Below are 23,374 nucleotides of genomic sequence, written 5' to 3'. Positions count from 1 at the left end.
ATTTGATATTTTTATTTAAACAACCCATCTTGGGTCTGATTTACCCAACAGTATGGCATCTAATCAGCTATGTCTATAGCCACGGACATAGCCGTCTTTAACAAAAGCTAATTATTATGGGTTAAGGCCACCTTAAACCTATACTTTAAGCCTAATCTAATTAATATTTAACAGAGTAACACAGGGAATCCAGATTAAAAATATGAAAAAGAGAGATTCAGTTTAGTTTTAACTATTAAGCAGGAAAAGATAAATACATACAATAGATTATACATTTACATTTATCCAGACTAGGCCTCTTGTAATATACCTTTAGAGAGCTTAACGAGACACAACATGTGTATAACAACAGTAGTGATAGAGCTTTTGTCTGAAGTTAATCAAGGTTATAGCAAGATGTAGTCAAAGAACTGAACTACTTTGCATCTTCGCATGACAAATTCATTTGAAATTCTCTGGTGACTCAGCCAGCACCATTCTCATTTCCATATTCATCATTTTCATGACAGACTGCAAATCAAAAATAGAGCACTACTGAAACATGGACGAATAATAGCTCTGTAACAGCTTCTGATGAATTAGACTTTAAACAGCCTAATTAACCCAGGCGAATATGCACAAGCTCTAAACAGTCCACTGCTGCAACCCGGAGCTAAATTCAGTGGTTAATTTCCAAGAAAGTCTTACCTTTTGTCTTTGAGTGGTGCTTAATTCGCCAACTCCTCCACCTCAATATAGTTAAAACTTGTAGTTAAAACTTGTCCGAATTCACCTGTTGAACAGAAACAAAAAAAGCTAAAATTACAAATTGGTGGCTTTGAGAAAAGAGTCATCACTGACTCAGAGCTAAAACATCTAGGTCATCACGAGCCTCCCACAGCACTGCAGAAATAAGATGACACACACTTCATTCACCAGCTTTGAAATAGTCTCTTTACAGATAACATAAATAAAAAAATATGTTAACCTGAATGTTAGTTTGTGCAATCGTAAGAAAAAGTGATGCTGAAGGAGTGTGCGAGTGTGCGTGTGTGTTTCAGCACCACACTCGTAAATTGTATTCCACTGAAACGGCCTTACTTAGAGTATCTAGTTATATAGATACTCTCTGGAGAGTACACAGTTCTGGTTCTGTTGGATCTCAGCTCTGCTTTTGATACTGTAGATCACAGTAGCATGATAAACAGACTCAAGAACTTGTTTGGGATTACTGTTTTAAAAATGGTTTATGTCATATTTGTCTTAGAGATCTTTTACTGTTTGCATGAATTATGTGACGTCAGAATCAACAATTTTGCCATGTGGGGTACCTCAAGGATCTGTCCTGGGTCCAGTTTTCTTTCTACTTTATATATTCCCCCTAGGCCAAATTATTAAGCGCTATAAAAATATCTCCTATCATCTCTATGCTGATGACATTCAACTATACTGTTCCTTCAGGATTTCTGAGTTTTAGAAATTGTTTAATTTAAGTAATTGCCTGACAGAAATCAGCCATGGTTAAATGACAATTTAACCACGGTTCCAACTAAACTGTGATAAAACTGAAACTCTAATTATTGCTCCAGGCCACATGGTCTCAGAAATTAGACAGCATATCAGCTTCCTAGACCCTTATGATTTGATTTCCTCCCGTTTAGACTACTGTAATGGTCTTTTTACTTGTTTTAACAAATCAGCCTTAAATCGTCTTCAGACTGTGCAGAATACTGCAGCACCTCTCTTAACAGGCATCAAGAGAAGATCTCATATTACTCTAGTTTTAGCCTCCCTTCACTGGTTGCCTGTAAGTTTTAGGTTTCATTTTAAAATTTTAGTTCTAACCTTTGGGGCCCTACATGGTCAAGCTCCCCAATATTTATCGACCTGCTGAAACCACATTCGTCTTCTCAAGCTTTAAGGTCATTATATCAGAGACTGCTGGTGGTACCGCGCACTTTCAGGCAGTGGCACCACGGCTGTGGAATTCTCTTCCACTGTCTCTACGCTGCACGGACTCCATTGATTCTTTTAAATACAAAAGCATTTTATTAATTTCCTCTTATGTTGTTTTTATTGTTTTACATTGTTGTTTTATTTACTGTTACATTGTTTTATATTTCCATTTCTTGTGTTGTAAAGCACTTTGTGATTTTTATCTGTGAAAAGCACTATATAAATACATTTTACTTACTTACTTTACTTACTTACAATAATTATTGTCACATATTATGCCTGAATGTCTATTTTCTTGTAACTGTGCGGACTCGTCCACAGAAAAGTATCCACTAACTATTTTTATTTTTCAGTTGCCAATTCATTAGTTAAGAAAAAAAGAAAATAGCGTCAACAAAAATGTCACATTTGCCTGAAATTAAATCAATATCTTGGTAAAAAAAAAAAAAAAAAAAAACTATTAAAAATCTTAAATGCATTAATTAAACAGAAAGAAACTGAGCAAAACAGAATATTCTAGAAAATGTGAAGCTGCAGCCAAAAGTTGTTTAATATCTCGCTTGGCGCCCAACTTAATGCTGGTAATTACAAATGTTAATTTACTTTATACGTGGAAAAACTCCACAGGTAATAATATTGTTTCAGCAATAATGGATGGATGTTCTAGTTACCGTCTATATTTAACTGACTTCTTATCATTAAATAGAATCATGATGCTTTTACAGCCTACAGGGTGCAAACAGTCATAACCTCAAACAAACAGTAGCATACAAATATGTGTAAGTACAGACTTGGAAGCATCAATGTAAAAACTTGGGTTCAGCTTAGGCAACATTGGCACAAGACGCAACTGATCAACTTCCACATTTTCCAACACAAAAAAAAACTTTTTACAAATCATCTATTTGGTTTTTGTCACATTTCTCTGTGCTTTTGTCTTTTACTAAAAAAATAACGAGTCATTTTCAGAAATACAAAATCATTAGTGAAGTTGCTGGTATACTAACGTCACTTTTAAGGGAAACCCCAGTAGACTTGACCTATTTTTTTCTTCATCATAGTAGCATCATTCTAAGACAGTTTTCAATTCCACCTAATCTCCATGTAGATCAGCTTCTTTATTTTTACAAGAATTACTTGCTGTCAAAAAAAGTTACCTTTGCTCTGTATTGTATATTTAAAGATTTTACTGCATTTAAATTTAATTTATGATGTTTAACTTACAATAATATCATAATTAAACCAACAGATTACTAGCAGCAAAAAGAAGGTGAAACATAAGCAAGACTGCACTGTATTTTTACTACTCACTAAATATCCATTCTGGTAAAGCACAAACAATGAGTATAATAAAAACATAAGTATATAGTTCAGTCCTTACACATTTTTACAAGTTCAAAAGTTCAACATCAAACAAGCCTCCGCCTGCACCTCGTCAGCTCCCATAACTCCGATATCACTGCGCATACTGAGCCAAAGAGATAAATTGTTTACTAAGAAATGGAACTAGTGTTTAGGTCACACAAAGAAACAACTGCTGACAAAGTCTGTGAATGAAGAGGAAAAATCCTCTCAGCTCTCAGTGAAAGGTCAGTGTGACACAAACAACCCTGTGTGGTGAAAGGATTTCTCTGCAACTAATGCTGCTGTCAGAGATCATTGTCCTCTAAAGGCTTGGGGACAGCAAAGAGAAATCTTCACGAGCTTGTTAATATTTCACTTGCCACTGCTCTGTGTGAAAAACTAATTATGAGCCAACACATAATTCATTAATTTGGTAATTAATATGTTGGTTTCAACAAAACTTCAAAAGAAAAAAATACTGTTTAACAGTGTACCATCTTGATGTCTGAAAATTATTTTGAGAATATTTACATCATATTTATTATAATACATTATTACAAAAAACAGTGATAAATTTATTTAGATCTTATAATGTGGTCTTCTTATTAAAGGTGGACTGTTATTATTCCACTGACCTCCAGTCTTTTTTAACTACCATCAAAAACAAAATAAAGTGTAGCCTGCTTTAGAACAGCATGACATATCACTTCATTACAGTCAACATAAACAATCTAGTAGCTGATTTCTTAGTGAGCTTTTGAATAACTGGCTTCATCAAGTGTAAACATCAAATGTTAGCAGTTAAAATGTTTGTTTGTTTTTAAACAAATACCACTTTATTTCACCCCAAGATAAATCGCTCTTATGTTAGTGGAAGGGGTTTCTGTGTCCCTGTGATCCCAGGGGCTATACTGTCAAGGGCTTTAGCCCTGGTTGGGTCTCCTAAGGCAAACTGGCCCTGGGTGGGGAGACAAATGAAGAGCGATTCCGAGTACCCTGTGAAAAGAAATTACTGTGGTTACTGGGGCCCAACCTTGGAGCCAAGAGAGGTAGCTCAAGAGAGAGCATCTAGTGGCCAGGCCTTAGGGGCCAAAACATTCTCGGCAGGAACCTACTGTGGATTATGGACAAGTTGTTGCCCCAAGTGGAGAAATTCAAATATCCTGGAGTCTTATTCAAAGTGAGGGAAGCGGGAGATTAAAAGACTGACTGTGGCATTGCACCAGTTTGTCGTGGTGAAGCGAGAGCTAAGCGTAAAACTGAAGCTATCGATTTAGTGGTCTATCTATGTCCCTATAAGCTTTGGGTAGTCACTAAAGGAATGAGACTGCAGATACAAGTGGAAGAAATGAGTCTTCTTTGAAAGGTGGCTTGGAGATAGGGTAAGGAGTTCTTACAAGAGGGAATCAGTGTAGAGCTGCTATTCCTTCACAGAGAAAGAAACCAGTTTAGGTGGTTTGGGCATCTGACTTTGCTGCCTGGGTGAGGTGTTCCGGGCATGTCGTACTGCAAGGAGGGCCAAGGGTAGACCCGGGACAAGTTGGAGAGATTACATCTCTCGGCTGGCCTGGGAACACTTTGTGTTTCCCCAGATTAGCTGAAGGAGTTGGCTGGGAAGAGGGAAACCTCTGCAGATAAACTGCAGAAAAATGGATCCATGGATAGATAGCTTAATGGATGGATATTGTATTTCAGCAGAAACAAAATCTTACACAACTTCAACAGGCAATGCAATCCAAATGACACAAGTGAAATCAGCATAATAAATGGCTGTAATGATAAGTTGATCTATCTCATTACAAAAGAATTGAAACCTCTGAGTCATTGTGAAATTGCATTTCACATCAAAAGAGGAAATACCTGTCAAATTTTTTCAGGTTTTTAGGTCAAGTTAAATGCTGACTTATCAACTCCTGTTTTCAGTAACAACTTCAGATGTAAAACCCATCAACAGCCAAAACTCTCATACAATAATTATTTGTAGTAATTGAAAGAAAAAAAAAAAAAAGCAACAAGCAAGAGATTCATCTGAAAAAGGCTTTAGAAGTCATCCTCTGGCAGAGATTGAAAACAAAGCAATTAGTTTGTCTGACAAAATGCAGCAAAGACATGGTTAAGAACTTAAGAAACATAATATTACTAAGACAGGGTTGGATGAAAGACTTCTGAATGGAAATCTGGTGCTTGAATTCTATAGATGGATGCTGTAGCACAGATTTTGAGAGGAAAATGACCCTGAGGACACGATGCTCTAGTAGTCATCCTTGACACAGTGTGCAGTTCACATTCAAAACAAATGCACCAAGTTCATGGCATCAATGATTACTCGAGCAAAACACAAACTCTGTAATGTGAACTGACTAATGCAACTTCCAAAATTCAGCACAGCACTCCAATCTGCTGACTAACAGTATCAACTATAGATATAAAGCCCGAGTAGTGCCATTACCTTTTATCTGTCCTCTGAATAGCTGAAAGCTGCCAGAGAACATTGCACTGAATCAACACAGGCTCCTCTCTATCAGGAAAACTTGATATGACAGGCGTTCAGTAATTACATTATTAGGCATAGCAGGTAATAATATAATCTGTATGTGTTCCTCTACCTCCGTCATAGCTCACGGTGTTGCCAGTCCCTCCTCCTCCGTTTAAAGAAAATCTGCCATGCTCTACTGCTGCTTTTTATTCCAAATAGCCACAGCATCTAACGCACAAAACACTTATTCCCTGTAAATGTAAATGTGCAGTTGAGGTTTTAGAATAAAGTAGAAAAAACGTGACGCTTAAATTAAGATGCCAAGTAGAAACAGATAACACAAGTAAAATCTAATCTACCAAAGCAGAGAGAAAGTGGAGAAAGAGAAAATTTCTGCTTCCTCCTTTTACCTGCAGCACAATGTAGTGCCAGCAACTAAAAAGGTGTCAAAGTATTTTTCCATGCTCTGCTAACAGCTTCAACATCTATTTATGGGTAAAAATGGAGTACAGAGACTGTACCGTCTGTAAACACAGCTGCCAAAGATTTATCAGTTAATACAGCTTGACCAACACTGGACCCTTTTTTTTAACTTAAAAATTCTGAAAACAACAAGTCATTTAGACACATTTAAAGTAATCAAAGGCACACACTAAGATGCCTTTGATCCATCTTTTTTCCGACCATTATTAGAACATTTTCCGTTGTAAGAGAAACAAAGGAAGAGGGAAACTGCTCCCAAATTACTTCAGGTTAGTACTTCTCTACAGTCACGGTTACTCATCAGTCAATGAATATCATGCCAAATAGATATATCTGTTACTTGTATATATCTATAGAAAGATGATAAAAAGGAAGATACCAACTTGATAGTTTAATTAGTTTAATGATTAACAATGAAATCAAATCCTCACTATTGCGTTTACTGCCCATCACCACAGGCAAAAAAATAAAGGGTAAGCATGGAAGAAAAAAAAAAAACACACAACCTTAAGAGTGGTTCTAGTTGTTCTTAATCACAACAGACAGCATTGTAATTAAAGGTATTTTTCAGCTTCCAGGCTTAAGTTAAAGTCTATGCCATTTGCCCACAATTAAAAAGCTATGACAGTGACAAATAATAAATACTGATTTGCAGTTGTGGTTCTCGAAATGAACAGAGTGCACAAAGTGAAGCGTATAAACCATTTCAATACCGTTTGTATAAAGACGCCAGGTTGGCATGTTAGTCACCAGTTTATGTACTGTATAAAAACAGATATGTCATGTTTTATTAAATCTGAACTTAACTAAACAGAATCAAATAACTTTGATTAGTGAAAGTCTTCTGTGTATCCAATTAGTGTCAAAAGGAGAAATACTCTTTATTCTGGGACAACAAAAAAGGAAGAAAAACAAAAAGTCTGAGAGAGAACCTTAGCTTTGAAGTGACCATTTCAGAAATACAGCGTGGTTACTGGTGTCTTGCTCAGAATAAATTACTGTAAAAATCAATTTCTAATTACAGAAAAACAAATCTTGCTTTATTTTTTATATCATAGGGCTGCCACAGCTCTCCACTGTGTTCAGTTTGCAGGCAGCAGTGTCAGCAACGCAGCAAGTAAAGCTTTGCTGACACCCGTATGAGACTATACAGTTTCTCATTAGCATCTACAAGCTATGATCCAGCTGTGTCCAGACACTTCTGGACCAGACTGACAGAAGATGAGACGCGATCGATTTTAGGACAGGTGAATAAGGAGCACCCGGGGCGGATATAGGGCTCGAAATCTGAGAGAAATGACAAGAGTCACAAAGATTAACACAGAGGGGGGAATAAAAGACATACGTCTAAATTAAAAAAATTTTAAAAAGACGCGTAAATATAGAAATATGTGCCGATGAGGTATTCACGGTGGTAGCGTTTGTAAAAATCAACTGAGCTTGAACCTTGACGCGACAAACACAGGCACAGCTCATGTTTCCTTCCGTCTCCTCCTGCCTGTGATGCCGGCCGGTACACCGGGTACTGATTGCCTGGAGGCTAACGCCACCTAGCTTGCTTCGCTAACGCCAATTACAGCAACAAACCAATAGCTATATACTTTAACACACTTCCCGAGACGTGTGACACACACTGGGAATATATGTACACCCGATTTAAAAAGAAGAAGAAGAAGATAAAACAACATACCTGTCTGTATCGTACGTCGCTGGCTCGCGACTTTATAATAGAAGGTAGCGCGTTTGACTCGTCGGCAACAATGTACTGTATGTGTGTCAACCCACTTTCAGCTGAAGCTAGCTAGCTAACGTGCAGCATTAGATAAGAATGTGGGTCACCGGGCCTTTGGCCAGTCTCTGTCACCAAAGAAGCCGAAGCAAAACTGTTCCGTTTACACATTTACGTCTGTCGATAGTATACACAGAAGCTGCGGATAAAAGCGACACAAATACGGAGCGGAACCAAACGGTTGCGAGTTGACACTTACCCCGAGCAGTCTCCTCTTTCATCGGGATATCCCTGCAGCCAGTGGCGCTGCAGACGGTTGACTGCGCAGCGCTCAGGCAGACTCACTGGAGCTGGAAACGGTGCCAAGAGAGCCTACCTCCCTACAGATCCACTGTTTACACATAAATTACACCTGGCTGGAGAGGCCTGATCCAAATCCAGATTTACCTACATTACATTACCCGTAAAAAGTTAATAGAGAAGTCCCAAAAATGAAAGTAACTATATCCTCCAGCTCAGCAGATTAATTTTTTTCATGCTTCAAATATTTTTGATTAACGTCTCTGTATTTTGATTACTGTGTATTCAAAATGCCTTTAAGGACAAGTCAAATGTTTTCCGTTGATTTATTTTCCCGTCGCCATTCTCCTAGCTTTAAACTTAAATAACGTGTAAATAATGAGTTGACAATAGTATTTTAATGCGTCTTTAACTTTGAAGTCTACTTGATTATGGCATATTTAATAGACTGGCCATAAAATAGGTAAAATACTGAATTTGTTAAACCTTTAAGAAGAAAAAAAATGTTTTAGTGGATTTTTTTGACATCTAATAAGTAAGTAATTAATTAAACATGAAAATAAACTAAGTCTACCATAAACTGGAAGGGAGTGAGCTTATATGCAGGAATGTGATTAAAGAAATTAGATCATTATGCAATTATTCCCTCTCAGTCCATCAAATTCCTCCCACCTTGAACTTTTAAGACTTACCGGGGAAAAAATTCCAGGAGTAAGCGACACTTCTTTGGAATACTGCAAGGTTTCCGGTCCTTCCTATTTTTGTTTTTAGTTTGTTTGTTTTTACAGCAGGGCCACTTTAATTCCATTATCTAATAAACATGAAGTTATAGGTCCATTGCTTTAGGGTAAATATATGTTACCATGATTTAATGTTACTATGATGACTCAACTCTCTAGCTCAAGCTAATTAGTCCTTAAGATGTCCAGCCTCTGACAGCAGACTTGAAAGTCTGTGACAATCGTAATTCTGCGTGTAGACAATTGTTATTTGATTTGCAGAAGAAATTCATCTATCTTCAGTGTTATTCCCCAGGTACGACACCCTGTCACTTCCAAATCATCTTTTTTAGAAAGAAGAGCAAATTTCTGTTAATTGCCATTTGATGATCACTCTCATTTTCCCATTGTGAATTTTTCATATGCCTTCATTACACATAGCCTAAGCCCATATTACACAGAGCTAGAAAGACATCTATAAACACCTCCTCTAACCCTAAAACCTCTCCCCTGGATTCTTTTTGTCATTTTTCAGGGAAACTTGTAGGGAATTTTCTGTCCCCCCCCCCCCCCCCCCTTTTTTTTTTTTTTTTTGATGAGCTGAGATGGAGTGACCCTATACAAAATCAAAACCAGGTCTCTGCATTACTTTTGCTTTGCAAAATTTGAATGTCAAGAGCTTGACGTCTATCCGGCTTTATTTTTACATAAAGCATGCAATACCTTGTCACTCCTCTCTGCACCAACCAGCCAACATTCATGACGTGACTGATGGTAATAAAACAAAACCTGTGGACACAGTTTAACAGAAACAGAAAGAAATGCACAGTATTCAGCTAACAACTAGCAGCCTTTCTCACACTGATGCATTCCCATCACTCACATCACAATGTTGGCCTCACACTCAACCTGAAACAATAAAAATGAGAACTGGGAAACTACACTTTTAAGTGAAGCTTACTTAATATGCAAATCAGTTCAAGTTAATCAAACATAATCAGTTTAAATAGGTAGTAAAATGAATTGTGTTATATATATATATATATATACATATGTGTGTGTGTGTGTGTGTGTGTGTGTGTGTGTGTGTGTGTGTGTGTGTGTGTGTGTGTGTGTGTGTGTGTGTGTGTGTGTGTGTGTGTTATTACTATGAGTCAAAGGCCTTAAAATGTTAGTACTAAATGTTTTACATCTTGCACTTGACACATACCCCTCATTGGCTGGCTGCAACTAAGACTATAAACTAAAATTGAAACTGAAACTTAAAAAAGCACATTATGGAACAATGAAACCTAAACTAAAACGACCACACTTGGGGAAAAAAACTGTGACTAAACTAATAAAAGTAATAACTCAGATTGTGCATACTTCAAAACTAGTCATTTGAATAATTTTCCTTCTTCAGTTTGATGTCCAAAGAAGATCTGCATGCATAGGAGTGTTTTTTGTTTGTTTGTTTAAAGAATATAAATTCCGCTTGCATTTGGCCTACGCTTTCTAAGTTTTCTCAAGCAGACTCACGTGTTACTTTTGCGGTAATTCACAGCCAGGGGACAAAATAAAAGCTATTGTTGTAATTTTATATGTCATTGTTTTATATCTTATTTATCGTTGTTGTTCTTTGTGTCAAGTTTGTTTGAAGACAGGATTATTTGTCGATAAATTATCTCTGTCTGCCCTTTGGACGTGTGTCTTTATGTTTATCGGCCAACTCCGGGGTAGCCTACTCATCTCCATGACAACAGGAAGTAGCAAACCCTGCAATGCCACCTTTGGCCACGTTAAGGATGTGTGGCGCTTTTCCGATACTTTGAGGGAGATATTACAGTTTTTTCTGATCTTTAGGAATTAGAAACAACCAATCTTTCCGAAATTGTACGCAATAAACATGGAGTAGTACACCAAACGATTCTAAATTAAATAGGAAAAAAATAATAATTGCAAAACTTATTAGAAAGAGTTTACACTTCGCCTAAGTTTGTCATACCTAGGCTACTGCAAACCCCAAACAAATTATAACATTTAAAACTCAGTCTATAACAGAGCATTCAGTTTGGCCTGGACCACAAGTATTAATGGTTTAGAAATTTAACTATTCGGGATAAAACAAACAGATTTTACACAGTAAATTATCTTTAAAACGGTTTTAAGATTAATTATGAAAAGCCAGGGACAAAGAACAATACTGTAATTTATAAACCCTATAAATTACAGCATTATCACCTTATCACAGTCTGCGTCTTCTTCAAGCCTCCCCTGCAAGCGTCTTAAATTTAAGCAAACATACAGAGGCAGCAATAAGAAAAATCACCACAGAGCTTTATTTACAATTTCAAAGCTACAAAAACAATTAAAAGGGCTATAATATGATTTCTTGCTCACATGTGCTCATCTCTAAGGAAGGATGGCAGACGGGCAATTTGGTCAAAAAACGTTTTTCGTTTTTCCAGTTATGTGATGATAGTCTTCAGTCTGGCTGGAACCCACTGAGTACACAGAAGAAATAGCCTTTCTGGAGGTTATTGATTGGTGTCCTGTGTGAAATGCTGCAGTTGGATTTTATTTTATTGACTTGGCAAGAGCTCCTGTGGTATTTTACACAACTGCTCTTTCTGTTTTTTAGGTTCGCACACTAATTACGCCTTAAAGATAAACACATTCTTGTTTATCGTGCTGTCACTGTTTATACCCAAAAGACTGATTACAGTGTTTGCCCTCGATCATTATAGTGAGGTCACTCTTGAAAAAGAGTTGTTGTTTTTTTTTCATCTCAGTGAGACTTGCCTGGATAAAGATAGGCCATAACAATAATATTTCACGATGAACTAAAGGAATTTGAACACTTTTAAATTCATTCACTTATCTCACCGGTAAAGGTGAGTAACTCTCTGTGAAATAATCGGAATGTACTTATTTATAGATCTATACAGCGCGTAAACATCATTATATACATTTCCTTCCTCTTTAAAGCGACACACCAGCATCGAAAACAGAATACAAAGAAAGAGGCTTTAACTGGCTGATGATAGCGACATCTACTGTTGATAGTAGTAATTACACATTCGTGTTCCGTGGTTGGTAATTTGCACTTTTAATTGACCAAATAAGTAATAAAATAAAATCCTGCCAGTAATTATCTAATACCTTATAACCAAATATCTAATCAGTCAATTGCAACTCAATGTATTTAGGAACGTAGACATGGTCGTGTTATTTGTTTATGTTGCGCATCAGAATGGGAATAAAGGGGAATTCAGGTTACTTTAAATGTGGCACGGTTATTATTTCCAAATGGGCTGGACTGAGTATTTCATAAACAGCTGATCCACTGGGATTTTAACCACAACTTCCTCTGTAAACCAAGGATTATCTGTAAAAGAGAAAATATCCAATGATCAGCAACTCTCTGGGTTGAAATGCCTTATTGATTTCAGAGATTAGAGGAGAATGACCAGACCGCCTTCCCGATGAATACTAAGTCAAATGGCTACTCATTCCAACCAAGGAATGCAGAAGAAGATCTCTCAATTCACATGTTGAATATTGAAGCATGTGATATCGACAGAAGACCACACCAGGTGTCACTGCTGTCATCTACAATCACACAGGTGGCCAAAAACTGGACAATAAAAATTGGAAAGCCATTGTCTGGTCTGATGAGTCTTGATTTCTGCTGAACATGCAGAGAGTAGAGTCAGAATTTGGTGTAAATAACATGAAAGCATGGTTCCAACCTGCGTTGTTATCAGTGGTTCAGGCTGGTGGTGGAGTTCCAGATGTACTTAATAAATTGTCTGATGTCACACACATGAAAAGTCACCACAAAAGGTGGAGAACAACAAAGAAAATATCCCAGCCAAACCCCCCAGAAAACCAAGCAGATATAGTGCTAGTTTAGTATCAGAGCCTCAACACCTGAGGCTTCTGCAGTAGGAGGAACTTACTTTACCATCTGTAACTTTATTATTATTAAAATTACACATTATACAACTGTACATCAAACAAAGCCATTTTCATGTTTAAATTACTCTTACTATTTTATGTAAAAACTTAATTCACCCCTTCACTCCTTCACTCTATTTTACACTGTTTTCAAATGTACTGAAATAGAACTAATCACACTGAAACAAAATTACACAACTACACCCAGCCACAGATAGCAGTTTTAATAACACAAAACAAAATATGGATAAATTAATAGTGTTTTAATTAATATCCATTGTGTACATTCAAACATCACTATAAAGCAGAGGCAGAGGGATGTGTTTGATGTCTGGATCACTCAGTGGCGGTACAGCAGCCTGGGTCTCAGGGTCTGTTTTGTCTCTGTACACTAAGCTTCAGAGGTGGAGACTCTAAAACACATGCAGGATGTGTATGAGTAGAAGATACAGATACATGCATTTGACATATAAACGGCATATAAACGCGGTCCTACGAGTCTAGTACAAAAGTCAAGAGGATAAATATCACAAAAACTCCAAAGCACTCTCTTTTCATGTAAAATTAAAATGCCTTTATGGAATAGATATAGTTTTTTAATTGTTGAAGACGTATATGCCAAAACGCACTGTGCATGAAAGTGCCTTTGGGTTTTTGATATTTTAGCTTATTTTAGCACAGTCACATAATCATTAATAAACTCCTAGAGCTTTTTCTTCTACTCTAAATTTCATGTACAATTACTTAATCTTTCAAACATAACATGAAGGCAGGAAAAAAACTATAACCAAATTTTTACCTTTAGTTCATTCATACTCTAAGGATCTTCTCCCATTCCGTGGCTGTAAGTGTAAACACAATTTTTAATTTAATTTCAAATTCTGCCTATTTTGTAGGCTTTTTAATTCCTTTTTAGTGGCACAAATGTAAACATACCCGATAGAGAAAGTAGCCTCTGCTCTGGATTCCTCCAGGTCCCTGGAGGTCGGCCTGTAAAAACATTTAAAAAACACACAATTTAGCCACCTGCAAAATTGCTCTTAGTGTTGTCTACAGCACCTCTTCACCACCAACATGTACCCACTCAAAGACTCACATCTGGATTTGAAAACACACACTCTCCACGTTTCTTGCTCACGTTTTATCGGCGTCCGCTTTGTGTTTGTCAGTGCTTTGATAGTAAGTGGGGGAGGAATTCACCTGGCTTGCCACACCAATTATAGACCATAATAACTCTCAGCTTGGGAAAGAACAACTAATGTAGAGTGAGTTTGCACAGAGTGAGGAGAGCTCTCAGATATGCAACAGCATGATTGATGTGGACGCTCAGGATGTGGATAAACACACTGAAAACAATTACAGAATGGAGCACACACATTTCACTATAAACATTTGCAGCAAGCGCACAAAAGTGGAGCTGCTTTCATCGTGCCTGCTGCAATTATCATCATCTATTCATCACCTCTTTCTATACCATCCTGTTGCTCTTGAGATATCCAAATATATACGTTTAAGAAGTAACTTTGCATAATAGCTGTCCCACAGTGTAGGGGGATATTAAACAACACAGGATTTAATGACAGTTTGAGCCACTGATTGCATTTTGCATTCAAAAAACAAAGTATTTCTCTTTGTTTTATCAGTCAGTGGCTGTGGAGAACAGATGTGAGTGGTACATACGTGCATTGTGAGTCCTCTCTGTCTTCTAGTATTTAGTTGGGAAACTAGACGCAGAAGAGGGTGCAACTGAGGGGACTGACAAACATACACATATACAGACACATAGATAGATACAGGCAGATACACACACATGAATAACAGCAAAAAAGAAAGTACAGACTATGGAATGTACAAGGGCAAAGAGAAAAACAAGTTTTTTTCTCTCAACAGATAAACGCATGCTACACAGAAATACAAACGTACAAATGCTTCCTCACTGCAGCAAAGTGTGTTGCCTGTATAAATAGATCACATTCTGTGTCTCATTCTGTATCACAGAGATGGTGGAGTGAGAAAGCGAACAGCATCATATGTCACCGAAGCAAAATGCTGTGTTATTTCAGTAAAAGTTGCTGCATGTGCATTAAAGGATGTTTCCTGTCTGTGCTGGCTTCAATAACCATAAATCCACACCGAGGAAAAAAATATGATGTTTGTAAATATGACATCTGTTTTTCACACTGCGTATAATATTTGACGATGTAAACGTATCATTCTATTTTATATTAGCTGTAGAAAAAGGCTCCCTGCATCATCTAGCTTGAGTTCTGTTATGTGGTAAACAGCCAGAAAGTCTTTTGCATACAGAAACAACATGAACAAGGATTCATCTTCATCAAAAACAAACAAATAAATAATGACATATTTTCCTTATAGTTAAGTATAAAATTGTGCGCTAAAATATCATCTGCAACTTCAGACACAATCCCCTTTGCTTTTGACACAACATTTGTGTGAGGTGTCAGGTATGAAGGGCAGACAGGAAGGATCGCTAACCCTAATACATCCAGGTTCTCGTGCGATCATGAAGCACAGCCTCCTACTAATCTATGATCTATAGGTATTTCACATGCAGAGCAAACACAGAGCAAAATTTTATCATACATATGTACATATTTAGATATATTAGGACCGTGCATGTTTACATTTCCAAGTGTTGGTCTGGCATGCATTTGTGGTTAGGGGCATGACGTGCAGTTACTTTTAATTGCTGGTGTTAATAGCTCTGATAGGCCTAAATTCAGCCGATTAAGAGGCGTCACAACAAGAAGTGCAGATTCAGTTGTAAAACAAAAGAGGTGGGTTTTTTAGGTCAAGCAGCATTCTGCAGCAATCCAGTTCAATCTTTTAACTTACCCCTCCCTTTGACAAGACAGAACCTTGTGGTCTAGAGTAATGAAACAAAAACTGCACATAGAGGGCAGGAATATATATATATATATAAAAATAACAAAAATAACAACCAAACCCACTCAAAAACCAGCACAACACATGCAATGTTTAATCTATAATGATAGCCATATAAGGCAAAGCATTAAAGTGTGAGAAAACATTTACTTACCCTTTTGCTATTTTCTCTCACATTCAGCTCCTGAACACACAATGAAATATTGACAACTAAATTAGTCTTTGGTCTTTTGCATGTCTTTTTTTTTTACTGTTGACATTGTATGATGTTAGTGGGAGGGTCATCTCATGCGTTTGTAGCTGTGAGCACTGAAGCTCCACCCACATGCTGTTCACATGTTGCTTACGAGGAGCAGCCAATCAGAAAGATCTCGATAAACAGGAAGGCGGTGGAATATGAAACTGCTTGTGAGCCGGCACCAAATCCAAGTATAAGATCCTTTTAAATTATGAATTATGCAAAGCTGCTCTTGTAGAGTCCAAGATTAAAGACATCAGACTGGAGAAAGAGCAAAATAGATCCTTTTAAAATTATGACTGTTGCACAGTATTTGTGTCTTTATAGTTCCACGTATAGTTTTCATAGTGTTTTGTATTGGATAGGGAAAGCAGGGTATCTTAGTCCAAAGTCTTCATACTGTGAATTCTCTGAGTTATGGTTTGGTCGTTCTTTGTGAATTCTGTCATAATGCCATAATTAATGTTTTAATGTTGTGTACCAAATTCTGCAAAACAAAAGTGCTTCATGTTACTTTTCAAGTAAACAACTCTGAGGTACCTTTGATTTCTGAACCAGCATCAACACACAGAGTTCTCCTAAGACATCAGATGCCTGGAAAGAGACCAGAGAGTTGTTTAAATGTTTCAAGTTATTAAAATACACACACACACACACACACACACACACACACACACACACACACACACACACACACACACACACACACACACACACATATAGATATATAGATATATAGATATAGATATAGATATATATAACTCACCAAAAACCTCAGGTCTTCAGAGAGGTAGGATGAGCACATGGCATCAATCTGCAAAGCGACACAGAGAATGGTGGAGGAGTGCAGCAACAGAAATGATTAAAAAGAATAAATCAGTGTGCTTTACCTCTCTGAGTAGCTGCCCCTGATCTGCTGTTGCCTGCTGAAGATCTGCTGGAGCACCTTTTTGTTTCATACAGAAACACATACAATATACAGTTAATACAGAAACTGACGCAACCGATTTACAGTTTTTCTCCCTTGCCCAATTTGTCATTTCTATGATTCAGGGGTCAGCTAAAACCAAGGAAGAACAGGAACTGTTATTATTATTATTATTATTATTAATATTATTATTATTATTATTATTATTATTATTATTATTATTATTAACAATAGTAATAATGATATGTATTATGTATGTGTTAGACCTTTAGACTGTATTTATGAGACTAAAATCTTTAAATGTATTCAAATACATGTATATAAATGTTCAACTAGGAGTAATAAAAAACTCTCTGTACAGCAAGTCAGTGTCTGAAGTATGTTAAACTGTATTATCCCCATCAAATAAAATTTTAATTAAAAAAAAAAAGACATTTAAAATGTTTTACCACATTAGGCAAATAGCTGAGAACACTTTTCTATATTCTGAAGAAATTATAAATTAATTGAATATGTTTTTATGATGAAAATCAATTTGACTTTTCCTCACTTGACAAATTTTATGCTCATTACTATCTCAGCATTATTTTACTGTGTAAGTGCTTGCTTATTATTTCTGTATTTATTTTTTACCTCTTATGTTGCCCTTACAATAAAGGTAAAACAAACCCAACTCCTCACAACACATATAAATGTAAGTCTATTTTTGATCTACAAAATAAAATCTTTTGTAAACTCCTTCACCTTGGAGAATGACTTTTGCAGAAGACAATAAGTCAACATTTTCCAGCACTGACACTGACTCCAAAAGATTACACGCAAACTCACAGATTACTCCGACAGCTGGAGAACTGACTGTCAATCTACATCTAAGTACATCTCAGTCATTTGTTACTTTCTGTGAGCTAGTAAACGCAAAAAGTCAGGGGTTTAAGATTTTTTTTCCTTTCACCAAACTGTCTTGTACAGTTTGATATCATATCAGAAACTAAATCCAGGTAATATTGATACAGAAGATAGACAAGAAGTTCATGTTAAAGTTAAGATTTAAATTTCTTTATCACAAATCATTTTTATTTTGTTCTTTCTTAGCTTACTTGGATAGATAGATAGATAGATAGATAGATAGATAGATAGATAGATAGATAGATAGATAGATAGATAGATAGATAGATAGATAGATAGATAGATAGATAGATAGATAGATAGATAGATAGATAGATAGATAGATAGATAGATAGATAGATAGATTTAGACGTTATTCTTTAACTTTTTTAATTAGGAATAAACCTGCTTATAAGGAAATAAGCTGACTGACTTACTTTGGCAGACTGGTATGGTGAGGATGAGGAGGGCTGCGAAGGTGATGCTGGCCGTGCGGAGTGGACTCATGGCGCTGCTGCTGAGGCTGTGCAGGGTACTGAAGGCTCCGCGCTGACTTTGGCTCTGAAAGGTTCTCATCTCTCTCTTTGGCTGGCCTTTGGTGTCTTTTGTCTTTTGACTTCTTGCTCTTCTGACAGCTTGTATCTCACGTCAGAGAAATATGAAGGCTCGTGTCAAACACCCGCCTCTCGTGCTGACACTTGACTGCGTCACTGGAGCTCGGCGCGCGTAAAAGTTGTTTGATTGCCGCAACAGGTTGGCGGAACGAGGTGCTTCGGGCAGGCTGATGAAGGATGGATGTAAAGCAGGAAGTGAGTAAAGTTGTATCACGTCCATCAGAAAATAAATCAATAAATAAGATAAACATGTTTTTTTTTTCGTTTCGAACTTGAAAAATACGAATATGATAAAGTAGGCTACAGTATTACTCATGTCTTTGAATTGATATCTAGTTTCAGATCGGTGCCTATCTTCTTTTAGAATTGTAAAAATTCCCACATGAATTATTGTAAAGTATACAAAGTATTTATATCATAACAATCATGAGAAATTTTCTCCACTAGCTGTGGATTTTATTTATTTATTTTTTGTTATTAATATCATTAATAACTTATTTTTCCCAAAATAAGTTAGTATTCGGTCTTTACATTAATAATAATCAATTTGCACGCTTGTTGTTATTGTATTATTTTAAAATCACTTATGCTATGCAAACTTTTTCAGGTGTGGTCTTGGAGAGAGGTCACAAGATTCAGGTTCAGCTAAAGTAAACAACAGATTTGAGCCTTCCTTGGCAAAAATAAATAAATAAATAAATGAAACAATATACCTAAAGCACAAGAAACACACAACATTAACATTTACACATAAAGACTAAAGGGCGATTTATAGTACTGTATTGAATCCATGGTGGGCAAGGTCATCATTTGACTTCAGAGCAGAGTTACGCAAGCAACAAAAACTGCACATGTCCACACTGGCAAAACACAATCTATTTTATTAGCATAATGAGCATGTTAACTGCAATCTTTTACATTTTGTTTCACTGAGGTAGTGTCCTTGTGCTATTCAATATATGATGTTTACACTACATATTGCCACCAAACAGACTTATCAAGGTTGCTGACGTCTATGCCGCCACATTGTGTAGTTACATTACTAGTAAGGTGCCCATCCCGTTATGGCAAAGGCTATGTTATGAAAAATAAAGTATTAGTTAAACATAACACCATGAAGGAGCCAGGGGAGACAGAAGGAAGTAGAAAACACAAAGAAATCAAAATAAATCAAACCCAATAAGGTCAAACCCAGTAAACAAAAGATCTTCATATTAACAGCAAACATGTTTTTGTTTTAGTTATCTGTATATCCACTGTGCATGTATTAATGTGCATCAAAGCACTTGTTTGTATTTCTTCCACAAGTAAAATGTTCTTAAAGGAAAATCCTAAAAAAACATTTTGACACAGACCTGTACACTCAGCTCACAGTTTATAACCTCTAAACTAACTATTGTTAAACAGCTAACACCAGATGGCCAATACTTCACTAAAATTGGGTCATGCAACAGGACAATGATCCTAAGCACGAGAGCAAATCTGCAACAGAATGGTTGAAAAATACAAGAATATGCGTGTCATGGCTCAGTGTCCAGATCTCAACCTAAACGAAATCCTGTGGTAGGTGCATTAGAGAGGTCAATGGACTGAAGCAATGTTTTAAGCAAAAATTCCCTTACAGTGATGTGAGAGACCAATAAGGTCATACTGAAAATTTTAACTTCAAATTATTGCTGTTAAAGATTGTTCTATAAACTACCAAAACATGGGCTATGCACCATTAAGTCCTATGAAAACTTGGTTTTTCACATGATTGTAGTTATTTTTAATCATATTTTTATGCTAAGTCACACTTTCATCGTGTGTTTGAACACAGGTGCCAGTAAAAAACAAGAAAGATGGTAAGTGATATAAGAGAGGTTTTAAAGGGGTAAAAAAAAACACACACACACACACACTCAGGATAATCAAAACAAAAAGTTGAAAGGACTGAGAGTTGGTGTAGACCATAGCTTTGCTGGGAAGACATAAGCAGAGCTATATCCCAGTTACTGTTTATGACTTTTCACCTTGTTCCTAAAGCTTGAAATTGGTTCTGGTTTCATTTTATGTGGTCATCAGCAAAACATCACCTCACCTGTGAGATGGAAAATGTTATTTCACGCTTGAGACCCGCTCTAATAATCAGTGGTAAACACTAATGCAATATGATATTGTAGCATGGATTATTTAGTGCTGGTGCTAGTTATCCAACACACTGTTGTGCCCAATGATAACTAAAATAACAATGGCTATTAATTTTAATGAAAAGAGACAGAATATATGCAAAAATCCAGAAAAAACAAATTATATTACAACCGGTTACTTAATCAATCAATTATAGATCAGTCTTGAGCTCCATGCAAGATCTTGACTCATGGGATGAGGATGATCATGAGGAAGATAGTGGATCAGCCCAAAACGACATTACAGGAGCTTGTTAATGATCTGAAAGCAGTTGGGACCATAGTCAAGAAGAACACCGCTGGTAAAACACTAAGCACTAATCTTACAACATCTGCAACGTCTCCCTGCTCAAGACTGCACATGTACAGAACTGTTTGCCAGTGAACAGCTAAATGATTCAGTAAAGCCTTGGGGGGGAAAGTGCTGTGGTCAGAAGAAACCAAAGTGCAGCTCTTTGGCATCAACTCAATCCACCATGTTTGCAAGAAGAGAAATCCTGAGTATAACCCAAAGAGCACCATTGCGACCCTTAAAACCGAGATGGAAACATCATGCTTTGAGACTGTACTTTAGATGGAGGCATGTACTGGAACAAGTTGGATAAGAACCTCCTTCCCTCAGCTAGAACACTGAGGATGGGTCATGGATGGGTCTTCCAGCATGACAATGACCTAAAACATACCGATAAGGAAGCAAAGGACTGGCTAAGGAAGAAACACATTAAGGTCATGGAGTAGTGTAGGTAGTTTCCAGACCTCAATCATATAGAAAACCTGTGGAGGGAACCGAAGCTTTGCGATGCCAAGAAACCTAAAAGAATTATAGAGTTTCTGTAAAGAGGAGAGAGGCAAAATCCCCCTTGCCAACAAGGGTTTCTCCACCAAGTACTTAGTAATGTTTTACGTGTAGCTTAAACACTTACAGTGGGGCAAAAAAGTATTTAGTCAGCCACCGATTGTGCAAGTTCCCCCACCTAAAATGATGACAGAGGTCAGTAATTTGCACCAGAGGTACACTTCAACTGTGAGAGACAGAATGTGAAAAAAAAAAAAAAAAAATCCATGAATCCACATGGTAGGATTTGTAAAGAATTTATTCCTAAATCAGAGTGGAAAATAAGTATTTGGTCAATAACAAAAATACAACTCAATACTTTGTAACATAACCTTTGTTGGCAATAACAGAGGTCAAACGTTTACTATAGGTCTTTACCAGGTTTGCACACACAGTAGCTGGTATTTTGGCCCATTCCTCCATGCAGATCTTCTCGAGAGCAGTGATGTTTTGGGGCTGTCGCCGAGCAACACGGACTTTCAACTCCCGCCACAGATTTTCTATGGGGTTGAGGTCTGGAGACTGGCTAGGCCACTCCAGGACTTTCAAATGCTTCTTACGGAGCCACTCCTGGACATGCACTGGCTTCAGCAGCGGAACACGTCTGGCACTGCGGGATTTGATTCCCTGCCGTTGTAGTGTGTTACTGATGGTGACCTTTGTTACTTTGGTCCCAGCTCTCTGCAGGTCATTCACCAGGTCCCCCCGTGTGGTTCTGGGATCTTTGCTCACCATTCTCATGATCATTTTGACCCCACAGGATGAGATCTTGCGTGGAGCCCCAGATCGAGGGAGATTATCAGTGGTCTTGTATGTCTTCCATTTTCTGATGATTGCTCCCACAGTTGATTTTTTCACACCAAGCTGCTTGCCTATTGTAGATTCACTCTTCCCAGTCTGGTGCAGGTCTACAATACTTTTCCTGGTGTCCTTCAAAAGCTCTTTGGTCTTGGCCATGGCGGGGTTTGGAGTCTGACTGTTTGAGGCTGTGGACAGGTGTCTTTTATACAGATGATGAGTTCAAACAGGTGCCATTCATACAGGTAACGAGTGGGGGACAGAAAAGCTTCTTACAGAAGACGTTACAGGTCTGTGAGAGCCAGAGATTTTCCTTGTTTGAGGTGACCAAATACTTATTTTCTACCCTAATTTACGAATAAATTCTTTACAAATCCTACCATGTGAATTCATGGATTTTTTTTTCACATTCTGTCTCTCACAGTTGAAGTGTACCTCTGGTGCAAATTACTGACCTCTGTCATCATTTTAGGTGGGGGAACTTGCACAATCGGTGGCTGACTAAATACTTTTTTGCCCCACTGTATTTCCTTCAATGACATACAAATAAATTTATACATTTCATCTAATGTGTTTTTTTCTGGGTTTTTGGTTAATATTCGGTCTCTCTCCATTAAAATGAAACAACTATAAAATTTGGAGACTGTTCGTTTCTTTGTAAGTGAGCAAACTTACAAATTCAGCAAGGGATCAAATAATTATTTCCCTCACTGTAAGCATGGAGCATGATGTATAGTATAGTGAATTATGTCTTCTTTTTTTTCAAACTTTTGTTAAACTTTTCATGCATTCACGCAGTCGTGTATAGTTAAATGTACATCATTATTAGGATGAGTCATTACAGATCATTACTGAATTATCTCTTCTAATACCAGGTAATTGTTGGCCCTTGTGTGAAGCAGCGTGTGTAAAAGCAGACACACTTGGCAACGCTACATTTCATTTTGATCCAGACAGTGTAACAAAAGGAAATAATGATCGCCACTGTTCTGTTTTCTTCATCTCAACCCAATATGAATATAAGATGAATTAATGAGATACTACAAAGCAAGGTGGGTATATTTTGGCTGTAA

The 23,374-nt window shown here is 37.1% G+C and overlaps 2 protein-coding genes across 5 annotated transcripts in view; both read right to left on the bottom strand.

Moving 5' to 3' along the window:
* Window positions 1-8,359, bottom strand: part of clocka (clock circadian regulator a) — a 28,190-nt gene extending 19,831 nt beyond the window's left edge. For all 3 annotated transcript variants that reach the window (XM_026157729.2, XM_026157730.2, XM_080297909.1), the window contains exons 1-2: window positions 8,227-8,359; window positions 688-772 (exon numbers count right to left, since the gene is read on the bottom strand). The gene's annotated coding sequence lies outside the window, so the exon portion shown is untranslated. The remainder of the gene's footprint in view (window positions 1-687; window positions 773-8,226) is intronic.
* A 4,778-nt stretch (window positions 8,360-13,137) lies between these two features.
* On the bottom strand, window positions 13,138-18,625 carry nmu (neuromedin U). Of its 2 annotated transcripts, XM_026159344.2 has the most exons (10): window positions 18,324-18,594; window positions 16,964-17,019; window positions 16,840-16,887; window positions 16,614-16,667; window positions 15,990-16,019; window positions 15,785-15,835; window positions 14,609-14,683; window positions 13,865-13,918; window positions 13,728-13,770; window positions 13,138-13,341 (listed from the first exon to the last, which is right to left on the bottom strand). In XM_026159344.2, the coding sequence occupies exons 1-9, from the start codon at window positions 18,460-18,462 to the stop codon at window positions 13,735-13,737; spliced, it is 543 nt and encodes a 180-aa protein (XP_026015129.1). In that variant the 5' UTR covers window positions 18,463-18,594; the 3' UTR covers window positions 13,138-13,341; window positions 13,728-13,734. The 2 variants fall into 2 exon arrangements, with proteins under 2 accessions (XP_026015129.1, XP_026015131.1); XM_026159346.2 differs by lacking the exon at window positions 15,785-15,835 and having other exon boundaries at window positions 18,324-18,625.
* Window positions 18,626-23,374: the final 4,749 nt, after the last annotated feature.

This window comes from Astatotilapia calliptera, chromosome 23 (genome assembly GCF_964374335.1).
Source record: "Astatotilapia calliptera chromosome 23, fAstCal68.1, whole genome shotgun sequence".
NCBI classification, from domain to species: Eukaryota; Metazoa; Chordata; class Actinopteri; order Cichliformes; family Cichlidae; genus Astatotilapia; species Astatotilapia calliptera.
The sequence above is the reverse complement of the archived record's forward strand: the minus strand, read 5'-3'. Positions and strand labels throughout refer to the sequence as shown.